The 12,283-nt window shown below is 41.1% G+C and overlaps 2 protein-coding genes across 13 annotated transcripts in view; one reads left to right on the top strand and one right to left on the bottom strand.

Moving 5' to 3' along the window:
- The window catches only part of LOC114908521 (WASH complex subunit 2C-like), a 56,600-nt gene extending 56,258 nt beyond the window's left edge, over window positions 1–342 (bottom strand). For 8 of the 11 annotated variants that reach the window (XM_029244778.1, XM_029244783.1, XM_029244782.1 and 5 more), the window contains exons 1-2: window positions 250–342; window positions 42–164 (exon numbers count right to left, since the gene is read on the bottom strand). In XM_029244778.1, the coding sequence (XP_029100611.1) occupies window positions 42–164; window positions 250–252 (126 nt within the window). In that variant the 5' untranslated portion in view covers window positions 253–342. The remainder of the gene's footprint in view (window positions 1–41; window positions 165–249) is intronic. The other 3 variants (XM_029244780.1, XM_029244781.1, XM_029244785.1) reach the window with 1 other exon arrangement.
- Window positions 343–402: 60 nt separating this feature from the next.
- Window positions 403–12,283, top strand: part of NCOA4 (nuclear receptor coactivator 4) — a 63,819-nt gene continuing 51,938 nt past the window's right edge. The window contains exon 1 of one of the 2 annotated variants that reach the window (XM_029244790.1): window positions 403–502. The gene's annotated coding sequence lies outside the window, so the exon portion shown is untranslated. The remainder of the gene's footprint in view (window positions 503–12,283) is intronic. The other variant, XM_029244793.1, reaches the window with a different exon arrangement.

Here is a 12,283-nt window from a genome sequence, read left to right as displayed (position 1 = left end):
AGGCCCGCCCTCCCCTCCGGTCCCTGGGGCCCGCCTCTCACGCCGGCGTCGGCTGCCAGCGACCAGCTCTGGCTGCTCCTGCGGATCTCCTCCACCGACCAGGGCCGCTCCCACACGGGCTCGGACACCGGCGGCCGCTCCTGGTCGGGGGTGGTCCCGTTCATCTGCAGCGGGAAGGACGAGAAGAGGGGCTGAGCTCCGGGGAGGCGGCGGTCAGGGCCAAACCCGAACCCGAACCCCCGCCCTCACCATCCTGGCCGTGCAGTTCGGTGGGCTCAGGGAGCCGCTGGACCGCACCCGCTAAGCCCCGAAAGTCTCCGGATGCTAGCGGTGCGGCCCTGGCACGTGACCGGCCTCACGTGACCAGAGAGCAGGTGACCTGCGCCTCATGTGACCGGATGCGGGGCGCCGCGGAAGGAGGCCGGGCGGCTCTCTGAGGTACGCGAGTTAGAAGAGCCCTGCAGTCCCATGGGTGGACTTACGGATTATCATACTAAGTGAAGTAAGTCAGAAGGCAAATATTATATGATATCACATATTTGGAATCTAAAATATGACACAAATGAACTATCTGTGAAACAGACTAACAGATACAGAGAACAGACTTGTGGTTGCCAAGGGGAAGGGAGGGTGGGGAGGGATGGATTGGGAGTTTGGGGTTAGCAGATGCAAACTATTACATACAGAATGGATGAATAAGGTCCTACTGTATAGTACAGGCAACTATATTCAATATCCTGTGGTAAGTCATAATGGAAAAGAATATGAGAAAAAGTTTATATATGTATAACTGAGTCACTTTGCTATACAGAAGAAATTAAAACAACGTTGTAAATCAACTATACTTAAATAAAATAAATTTTTAAAAAATTATTTCACTAAAAAAAAGAGAGCAAGGGTGAAGACGCCAGGGGGCGCTGAAGGGGTGGGTCGGCCGGGTTGCGCTTCAGCCGGGGGGCGCAGGAGGAGGCGCGTGGTTAGCCCCGGAAGCACTCAGGCAGCCAGGTGTGTTTAGAGAGAGGAGCCAAAAGGAGGTGTGGGAGAACAAGCCGAGGGGCCTTAAACAACCGGCGATGTGGAGGGAGGAAGAGCTCGCCGCCGCTCCTCTTCCTTGCTGAGTCTCCTCTGCCTGTCTGGGGGTCAGCCCAGATTTTCTGGAGATTGATGTATCTGGCTGTCATCGTACTTTAACGACATGCTCGGTTTCAGCTAACTGTGTAGGGCCTCCTTAAACATCCTTTACTCCCTCTGCATTGCTCTCAGAATCAAGTCCAAACTTCTCATATGACAGGCAAAAGCCATTTGTAATCTGATCCCTGCATGTGACTCCATCCTCAACATTCCCAGCTTCCCATGAGCGCTCAGTGATCTACCTATTCCACCTCACACTTCTTTGAAGGCCCCTCAGCAGAGTTCTTCTTCTTCCACACCAACTTGCTTTTTAAAATGAAGATTCCAATTTTGGTTAGTTAGGCTATTAGTTAGGCTAGTTAGGCACTAGTTAGGCTATCCCATGTTGGGACCTGGACTGAGTGGAGCGGTAGACAAACTGGTATATGGATATCCTTGAGTGGGACTCTTTAGGCTGGGGGCCCAATAAGCTCAGATCTGTGATTCCAAAGTTCCATTTGAATAGGATTTTGGGGTAAGAGTAGTGGTTTGTTATTTTTCCCTTTGTATTAGATACCCTTTGTATGCTGTCTAATACCCTTTCCATTCCTGTGTGCCCAAGTTATTTAATCCCTGTGAGTTTTCCTCAGTGAAAGGAAGTTACATGTCTTGCAGGGATGTGGTGTTAAATGTGATAATATTTGTAAAATAGCACGGTGCCTGTCATACTGTGAGCATTGAACATAGATCCTACCACTTCCCCTATGACCTTTGTTTATCAAACTCTTGGACTTTGTTTTGCTTCTGTCTCTTTACTGAAGACTTCCCTGGTTATCCCAAGGATAGTTTTAAGTGCTCCCCCCTCAGTTATTTTCTACATGCTTGTACAAATATTCATCATAAAGTATCACATTATATTATAGTTTATTTATAATGTCTCCTCTTTAATAACAATACCTAACATTTATGAAGTGCTCAGCATTTACCACTTTATACATGTTAATTCATTTAATTCTCACAATGACTTTGTGAGGCGGGTAGTCTTATGCTCATTTTATAGTTGAGGAAACTGAGGCACAGGGAGGATAAGTAACTTACTCAGGGTTAGACAGCCAGTAAAGGAGCAGAGCCAGGAACCCACACCATTAGCCATTATGTTACTCTATAGCTAGTAGTTTCTTGAAGGAACTTCAGTTTTAAATTGCAGTCTACCAACCTCCTGGCCATTCCCATACATTCATTTAAAATATTTTTAAATAAAACCACTTAAGAACTTGGTTGGTAAAATTGAGGTGAGCCAGTTACCAAACTTACATCTTATATAACATCATCATGGTCAACTTCAGTGACCATGTGGATGACCCTGGCCTCAATGTGCCTTAATAACCTTAATCTACATTCCAATTCTCAAAGTCCGTGGATTACCCACACCCTGGACCTTAGCAGCTGAAACTTTCTGACTTTTAAATCTGGACTGCAATAGAGCAGCCTCTTAAACTTCCAAGTCTCTCTCTTATTCCCTGGTCTGTTCTCAACTAACCCAAGCCTCAGTGTCTCAGTGCCCCTCCTCCCCATTTCGCCATCTTAGCTTCATTTCCTAGCTTGTCCTGCCTGCAGCCCATGATATTAGCTTTTAACTTCTCTTGACAGCCCTTTAATATCCCCACCTTATGTTTCTGACACATGGTCTCTGCTAACTCCTAGCTTTGAATCAATCCAACTATGCCCTTTCTCCTTTCCTACACCTAGGTTACTCAAGGAAATCACTGCGATTTCATATTCTACAAACTTAGCTGGCCCCTCAGCACTGACTGGCAGTCCTTTTACTTATACTTTCTCTATGTCCTTATCCTTGATTAGATCCCTTCCCTAACTTTACCATGTGGTTCAAAGTATCCATCCTATTTGCCTCTGCTAGAGAAAACGGACTTCTCACCTCAACTTAAAATGTTTCTATGTCTACACCTTCTGTATCTCATACAGTTCTTTCTTTGCACACAACATAATTTGACTGGCAAACTCAAACAAACCAGAATTTGGGGGAAAGATATTGCAAAGCTCACAGAACTTAAGGAAAGCAAGCAGACACTGGTCTTGAGAAGAGCATAAAGCAGAGGAACCTAGGGCAGTCTCCTCTGAGCCCCTGCCACTAGAAGGACTCAGTTCCAGTCACTTCTCTTCTTGGTTTTCTCCTCTGAATTTCACATTCCTGAGGTAAATAGAATCTCATTAGCTTCCCTTGGGTCATATTCCCACTCCCCTAATTGGCTTTTCTACCAAGACCACATAGAATGGACAGAAATGGTCCCCAAACAAAAAGTTGGGACTGTTACCAAAAGCAGGAAGAAGGGATGCTAGGCAAACAAAAACAGCAGGCTACATGCTGCCTCCACTCCTTTCTTTCAGTCTCTGGAAGAGTCATCCCCCCTTTCGCCCAAGGCCAGTGACCACTATGTTCTTGATTGAGCCTTTCCTGCTTCTCCTGGAATGGTGCTGTTTTGAACTCCCCTTCCTGTGTGTTCAATCTTACTCTCTTTACTAGTATTCCTTCAAATGTTTTTGAATCATGCTTTGTATTGAATTTGTTCATGTTAAAGAGATCTTGCACTGCAATAACCATGCCTGAGAATTCAGATAAATCTACCTGTCATACTGGTCATTCTCTTGCTATACTTACATGATTAAAACTGTCAACCAGTGAAAATCCTAGAGGACTTTCCTGCCATGGTATTTGTGAAGTCAACTGTATCAGGGGAGATCCCAGGCCTAGAGCCTTAATCTGAGCTTCTCTGAGCTTAATCTTAGTTTCTGTGCCCAGGTGTCTGCCAGGGATCTTGTTAAAAAGCAGATTCTAAATGAATAGGTCTGAGATGAGGCCTGAGACACTGCATTTCTGACAAGCTCCCAGGTGATGCCCAGGCTTCTGAAATTAAAGAATGTAGGGATAAAGAGCCAGGCTGTGTTCCCTGGTGAGCAGTGCAGCTCCATGGTGCCAACCTTGACAGCCAGTGTGTCTCTTTGTCATATGGAAAATGACTAAGAAAGAGCTGTCATAGTGGAGAGAGGTCAGGACTTGACAGCCAGTGTGTCTCTTTGTCATATGGAAAATGACTAAGAAAGAGCTGTCATAGTGGAGAGAGGTCAGGACTTGCTTCTGGAGGCCCCCACGGAGGCAGGGAACTGGGCCCCACAAATTATGTAGTGGATCCTTGCTGGGAGCAGGGTGTATTGGGGCCAAACTCCTTGGGTGGTAATGGAAGAAAAGTGCTTAGGCTTAGAAACTGAAGTAGCCCTCTCTTGGACTGTTGGCTTTAGGGAGGCTCAGACTCATCAGGACTCCCCACAGTTTCCTTGCAACATCCTGGGCTAATGGACCACAGGGGAGAAGATGAGGGGTCTGCCCAGACATTGTCCCAGGCACCTAGCCAACGCTAGCTGAGGGAACCAAGCATTAATGATGATTATACACCAGCTACTTCCAGATTCTAATCAATCAAGTAACCAATCAACCACTGCATTAGGAACTTCAAAGGAGAGAAAGAAATAGAAAGATAGAAGGAACCAGTGGTACAATACGATTGGCAATACTATAGGAATTCAATATTGTAAATTCCAAATGGATCCTGCAGATTATAACTTACTACTGGGGTTTCAGAGTATGGAGAAAGTTCTGAGGGCCATGGGGGTCAGAGAGGAAGAGAGGAAACACACTGGACTTTGCAGTGTGGAATTTGGAGAACCAGAAAGAATTGTTGTTTTTTTACTTCTACAACAACATCATTATAGAAGAGCTCTAATTAAATATTTCCACGTTGGTTTGAAATAAGGGAGAAATTTAAAATAGCAAAATGCATAAGCCTGAGACTAATCGGTGACATAAAGAGTTGTTCTGGCTGTGTCTCCAACTTCTCATTGCCAAAGAGGAGAAGGTTCCTCCTTTTCTTGATGTTACACATTAGAGCTCAGAAAGTGGATAGCTCAAGGGAGGTCACAAAAAAGCTTTAATAGTTTAGAAGCTGTAGGGTTCATTGTGTCCCTGAAACCTTACCTGAAGTATAATTTTTCCAGCGTACTTACATAAAAGACGACTTCCCAGCACACACGCGCGCGTACACACACACACACACAAACACACAGCTTCACTTAGCAGGGTGTTGGTAACCTTCTTATTCAAGAGTGGGTGCTACCATCCTTACTCCACAGCTGGATATGGCAGCCCCGTTTCCTTCCTTAGATTCCAACATCTGGGGAGTACTGTGGGGTAGAAGGGAGGGAGAAGAGAGGTCATAAATCCTGTTGTGCAAGGGTTGGTAAACCACTTGTGCCTACTCAGCCCGTTCCCTGAATGCCTAGATAGCTAGGTTAGCAAATCTGCCATTTGTGCAAAGGCAGGCACATCCAGAGGAAAAAAAAAACTGTAATCAAACTCATTCAACAAATAATACACAAATATTTCTTTGAAAGTAAAATCAGACTTTACAAAGAAGACTAAAGCCCTTGCATCTACCCCACCCCAACTCTCCCCACAAGCCAACACATACCACTCACTCCACTCTTCATCTCATCTCATCCACTCAGAGGAGATCTTAACTCTGAGTCTGATGTTTAAGCCTTCAGAGCTTCTTCTAGGTGTTTATGTACATGTGTCTGTCTGTCTGTCTGTCTACACACACAGTATTTATTTATGTGCTTTTACATGTATAAACTAATTCTGTACCTTTCATTCTGTGTATTTTTAAATATTCACAATATGCCTGTCCATATTATCACAAATGAATCTAAATTATTCTTTTTAACGACTGCAAAGTATTCTGCAGTATGAACATGCTATGGCTTATTTAGTTGTTCTCCCAATTACGGGAAACATTTAGGTTCTTTCCAATATCTCATTGTTATAAGCCATGCTGCTAGAATATCCTTGACTATACTTCCTTGCACCTGTATGCAAATGTTTTGGTTTTAATAGAGATGATAAATTGTTCTCCAGATTGTGCCAGTAATACACTCCCAATGGTGGGCTATGAGGGTAACTGCTTGCCCAACTTCCTAACTAACACGTGCTATTACCAAAATTAAAAGTATTTGCCAATCTGGGCAGTAAAGATGGCATCTCAATGCCATATATTTGTATTTCCTTGATAACTGGTGAGATTGAACATCTTTTCTTAAGCTTATTGGCAATTTTAATTTTCCTCGAATGGTGTTTTCACATGAATCTCCCATTTTTTATTCACTTAAATCTTTTTTCCTATTATAGTCAATCATTTGTTTGGATTTAACCGTATTACCTTACTTTGTGTGTTCTATTTCCTATGGTCTCTGTTTCTTTTTTCTCCCCATTCCTGATATCTGTTGGGTTGATTGAATTTTCTTTGTTGCATTTCTTTTCTTCTGTTGGTGTGAAATTTATACATTCTATTCCTTTTTTTCTAATGGTTACTCTTAATTTTTTATACCCACACATAAAGTTATACTTGCCTAACAAAATCTAAAAGTAATCAGTATGTATATACTCTTCCTAAACAGGAGAAGACATTTTCACTTCCTTCTGCTGTTTCCCTTCTCCCCAACTCCCCTGTTCATATCATCCAGAATTCTAATTCTAAATTGTTTTAAACATGTTTGGCAATTAATACTAATTTAGTCTTAAGCTATAGGATTGACTGAATTGTGCAAGATTACTTGGCTAAGATTACTTTTTTTCATACTGCTTTTCCCTCTGTATTCCTTCAGCCTTTTTTGTATGTAGGCGTACATCTTAAGTAGTTCTTTCAGTGGGAATCTGTTGGTGCTAAACGTTCTTAAATGCTGAATACTTAAAATATGCCTTCGTTTCGCCTGTGCTTTAAAGTGATACTGTAGCTGAGTGTAGAATTCTAAAATGACAGTTATTTTCCAACAGCTCATTGAAGATATCATCTCATTGTCTTCCTGGTGTGTTGCTAATGAAATTTACAATGAAAATCTGATCCTTATTTCTTTAAAGCTAAACTATCTTTCTGCTATGGTAACTTTTTGCATTTTTTTCTTTATTTTGATGTTCTGAAATTTCTTAGCTTTCTTCACTTCTGGGGAATGCTTAGCCATTGATTAAATACTACCTCCTCCTTTCTCTCTATATTCTCCCTCTGGAATTCCTAAATGAAAGGTAAAATGTCCTTATCCATTCTTTATGTCTCTAAACTTTCTCATCTTCTTTTTTTCTTTGTTCTATTCTGTAAGACCCCGTAAACTTAATCCCCAGCTTGCTAATTCACACAGTGTGTCTGTTCTGTTACTCAGACTATCTTTTGAGGTTTTTCTTTTCAACAATTTGGGCTTTAATTTTCAAGATTTCTAATTGGTTCTTTTTCATAATTCTTTGGTATTATTTTGCTTTGTGTTGCTGAATATACTAAATGAATTTGTTTTAATTGATCTATTGATCACATATAAGATCTTCCATTTGCTAGTTTTTAGATAGTTTGTTATCTATCTTCCATGGCAGTGGCATTCCTCGGACACTAGCACTTCTTGACTGTACACTAATTTTCTGGTTTAGAATTCTCCCACCTGATTCAGGATTCAGCAGAATTCCTATGTGGGTGTAAACTTAGGTTACCTGGGGGCTTGACTTCTCCCATGGTTTCATATCAATTTCTTTCTTTGGGGGGGCCACATTGTTTGTTTCTGTACTCTCAAGCAATCCCCCTTCATGATTTCAAGCCCAGACATGAAGTCAACAATTTATTTCTTATATCTGTTGTATCATTTATAAGGATACAGCATGGAGGGGAGTAACTTTCAGACTGTTTTAATTGCATAATCTTAAATCCCTAAATTACACTTTTTAAAAAATCTCAGCAAAAGTTTTGTTCTTTACTTAGGAGAGTAGAAAATGTCAGACACAGGCTCAAAGTAGGTTTGTGTGTGTGTGTGCACTCATACACATGCTATGACATTTGAACTTGCTTTTACAATGTATTGCAATAATGTTTTAGTGTCTGCACTAAAGAGTTCAGTTTAACTTAAATATATGTCAACCTGGAATCTCCTGTTTAAAAAAAAAAGGAGGGTTAATATCTGTAGGGAGGACCTTGAAAGAGTAGCTGACAAATATTTATAAATCTCATGATAATCTGCTGTTTTTTTTGTTTTATAAATTTATTTGTATTTATTTTTTGCTCTATTGGGTCTTCGTTGCTGTGCGCGGGCTTTCTCTAGTTGTGGTGAGCGGGGGGCTACTCTTCGTTGCAGTGCACGGGCTTCTCGTTGTCGTGGCTTCTCTTGTTGCAGAGCACGGCCTCTAGGCAAGTGGGCTTCAGTAGTTGTGGCACGTGGGCTCAGTAGTTGCAGCTCGTGGGCTTTAGAGCGCAGGCTCAGTAGTTGTGGCGCACGGGCTTAGTTGCTCCGCAGCTTGTGGGATATTCCTGGGCCAGGGATCGAACCCGTGTCCCCTGCATTGGCAGCCAGATTCTTAACCACTGTGCCATCAGGGAAGGCCAATCTGCTTGGTTTTTTGATATGCATATTGTTGCTCAGTCCAACCTAAAATAAAATTCACAGAGCTGGTTCAGATACCTCCTTCCTAGTCTTTCATTACAATCTGCAACAAGAATGGGGACTTTCTCCTCTGAGGCTTGGGTTTAACACTTAAACCACCAGGCAGGTGCCAGTGGGAAATATCCTCTCTGCCTTGGCTATAAATCTTGAGTCCTCTGGCAAAAGGCCACAGTATGATAACATGATGCTTCGAAAAGAGATGCACTTCCTTTGTAACTGGGACTGACTCTGCAGTTTTCTTCAATGAAATTTTTCTTTATTGAATGTAAGAAATAGAGGTCATTTTATGAATGTCTGTGCTTCTAAGGTTTGGAAAGGAGTCTTTTAAAAAAATTGTTCGAAGTATAATCGACATATCACATTATATTAGTTTCAAGTGTACAACATAATGATTTGATATTCATGTATATTGCAAAATGGATCGCCACTGCAGGTCAGCTTAACATCCATCACCACACATAGTTACAAATTTTTTCCATGTGATGAGAACTTTTAAGATTACTCTCTTGGCAACCTTCAAATATAAAATAAGTATTATTAATTATAGTCACCATGCTGTAAATTACATCCCCATGACTTATTTATTTTATAACTGGAAGTCTGTACCTTTTGACCTCCTTCACCCATTTCTCACATCCCCCAGCCCCCGCCTGTGGCAACCACCAATCTCTTCTCTGAATGTCCGAGTTCATTTTGAGGAGTGTTGTTTGCTTGCTTGGTTTTGTCTTTGATTTTATATTCCACATTTAATTGACAGCATATGATATATGTCTTCCTGGAGAGGAAGCTTTATAACCTATTCTGACCCTAGGGAGATAAAAACATCTGTGTTTCTTTTTTTGTTGTCTCTTGCTTCCTTTTATCTCTTTCTTGATCTGTGAATACTATGCCACCTTTATCTTCTTTTTCTTGTCTTCTCCTTTGCCATCCTGGCCCAAGTTCTCATCTCTTTGGCCTTTGCTTCTTCTCATTTACTGACCATATGTGAACCAGAAAAATAATTATAAAAATGATTTGTTGTTTTAGCTAATATAAATGTATTATCCCTGTGTTCATTGCCAAGCCAGTGAGTAAGAATTTTTACCATTCCTTCACTGAAAAAAAACCCCAAAAAACAAAAACACTCTGCCCAAACTAACAGAATTATTATTGTTTTTTTTGGGGGGGGATTATAATATACCTACAGAAAAGAGCACCTATTGTAGCTATACAGCTCAGCTAATTTTCACAAATGGAACAAAGTCATATAACCGGTACTTAGATCAAGAAACAGAACATTACATACACCCCAGGAGCCCCATTTCTGTCCCCATCCAGCTCTACCCAGGCTTCTAATAGCATAGATTAATTCTAGCTATTTTTGTGCTTTATATCAGTGGAATGAAATGTCCTAGTTTCAATTCCCTTAGGAGCTGACCTTGCAACAAGGACTTTAGAGCAGGTAGTTTATTGGGGAGGTAGAGTGAACACTGGGCAGGGAGTGAGGAAACAGAGAATGGAAGGCAGCAGCCAATAAAGGACGTATTAAGAATCAAGCTATCGCAGTGAGTGACTGGAGCCTTCTACTGTAGGGAGTCTTTGGAAGGCACCGCAAAACACACTACTCAGAATTCTCTCTCTCTGTGGGGGAGGAGAGAGCTGGTATATTCATATAGCCAATTATTATTTGTCCCTCTAATGCCTTTTCCTGCCCCAGCATCCCACCTAACAGCCCACATTGCATTCGGTTGTTGTGTCTCTTTAGGCTCCTTTAATCTGGGATGGTTCCTTAGTCTTGTTATTTTTTAAATTTTCCTTTCATGAACTTGATACTTTTGGAAAGTACTGGCCAGTCATTTTGTAGAATGTCCCCATTCTACAAAATTTAGGTTTGTCTGCATTACTCCTCATTTTAAGGTAAAGAAACTGAGGCACAGAGAGGGTAAATAACTTGCTCAAGGTCACACAGCTCACAAATAATAGAGCCAGTACTTGAATCTAGACCATCTGGCTCCAGGGTGCTGGTTCTTAACAACTAAGCAATGGTGAATTCTTAGACCATTTAACTGAACTATTTTATGTTGCAAAGTGATAATACCGTTCTTATCTAGAAAAAAGTTATCATTTTTGCATATATTAGAAAATAAATATCGATAAAGCAATGAGTATTTAAGAACCGCAACAGTGCACAATTGTGTACTAAGTACTCAGAGTACAGAGTAATCATGAGCTTAGCACTGGACTGCAGTAAACCACCATCTAATAAATGATTGTGTGATCTAAATTCACAATATAGTGTGATTCGTGATGCTACAAAATTTGTTTTAGAATTAATGCTTAGTATATTCTAATAACTCACTATTTTAATAAAAATACTACATGCTTTGTGTAAAAATAAAAACTACATGCAAAAATTTCACTTATGGAGGGAACAGATTTTTTGTGCCTCAGTTTTCTCATCTGTAAAAAGGACAATAATCCCTATTTCACAGGGTTATGTACAATTAACGAGATAATACATGCAGAGCACTTAGAAATGCTTGGCACATAGAAAACACTCAAGAAGAATGTGTGTCCTTAAGGTCATGCATGAAAAACCCACAGCTAAAATCATACTCAATGATGAAACACTGAAAGCTTTCCCCCAAGATCAGGAACAAGACAAGCATGTCCACTCTTGCCACTTCTGTTCATCATAGTAATAGAAGTTCTAGACAGAGTAATTAGGCAATAAAAAGAAATAAAAGGCATCCAAAATGTAAAGGAAGATGTAAAACTATCCCTGCAGATGACATGATCTTATATATAGTGATGGGGTTCTGGATACACTACCCCAGAATGTGGCACTGTGGCATATGGAAGCTGAAGGATTTTGAGAAAACAGCAGAAGCAAGGTCACTCAGACCTTTACCCCCTTGCCCTTCTCCCCTGAAACAGATCATAAAACTCTCAAATTTGCCCTTCCTATACCTGGAGAAAAGAGTATCTTAATCTCTGAAGACCAAAGGATGCCAAGAAGAATCCTAACAGAGAGGCCTTGCTAAGTTTCCTCCAATTACCTCATATGCCTTAAACTATCCTTTTCCTCCATGACTGTCCACTCTTGATTAAACCTGGTATAAATATACTCAAGTCGAACTGTTTCTTTGGGTATTTATTTCCTTGTAAAGTCTCCTGTATCACATAAAACTTATACTAAATGAATTTATATATGCTTTTCTCCTGTTAATCTGTTTTTGTTAGTTTGTTTTTTGTGGTTTTTTTTTGCGATACGTGGGCCTCTTACTGTTGTGGCCTCTCCCGTTGCACAGGCTCCGGACGTGCAGGCTCAGCGGCCATGGCTCACGGGCCCAGCTGCTCCACGGCATGTGGAATCTTCCCAGACCGGGGCACGAACCCGTGTCGCCTGCATCGGCAGGCGGACTCTCAACCACTGCTCCACCAGGGAAGCCCCCTAGTGTCTACTTTTTAAAACATGTTCACCAGTACCTGATTCCTATTTTTGCTAAGTGTTCCCCATCTGACAGAGCAATAGATATCAAGTGGACCAAATGTATGCTAGTATTCCTTTTATCCCTTCCAAGTTTTTTTTTTTAATTTTGAAAAATATCAAATATATATCATCTAGATTCACTAGTTGTTAATATTTTGC

This window comes from Monodon monoceros, unplaced genomic scaffold (assembly GCF_005190385.1).
Source record: "Monodon monoceros isolate NGI ecotype Baffin Bay Population unplaced genomic scaffold, NGI_Narwhal_1 Super_Scaffold_4, whole genome shotgun sequence".
Classification (NCBI taxonomy): Eukaryota; Metazoa; Chordata; class Mammalia; order Artiodactyla; family Monodontidae; genus Monodon; species Monodon monoceros.
The sequence above is the reverse complement of the archived record's forward strand: the minus strand, read 5'-3'. Positions and strand labels throughout refer to the sequence as shown.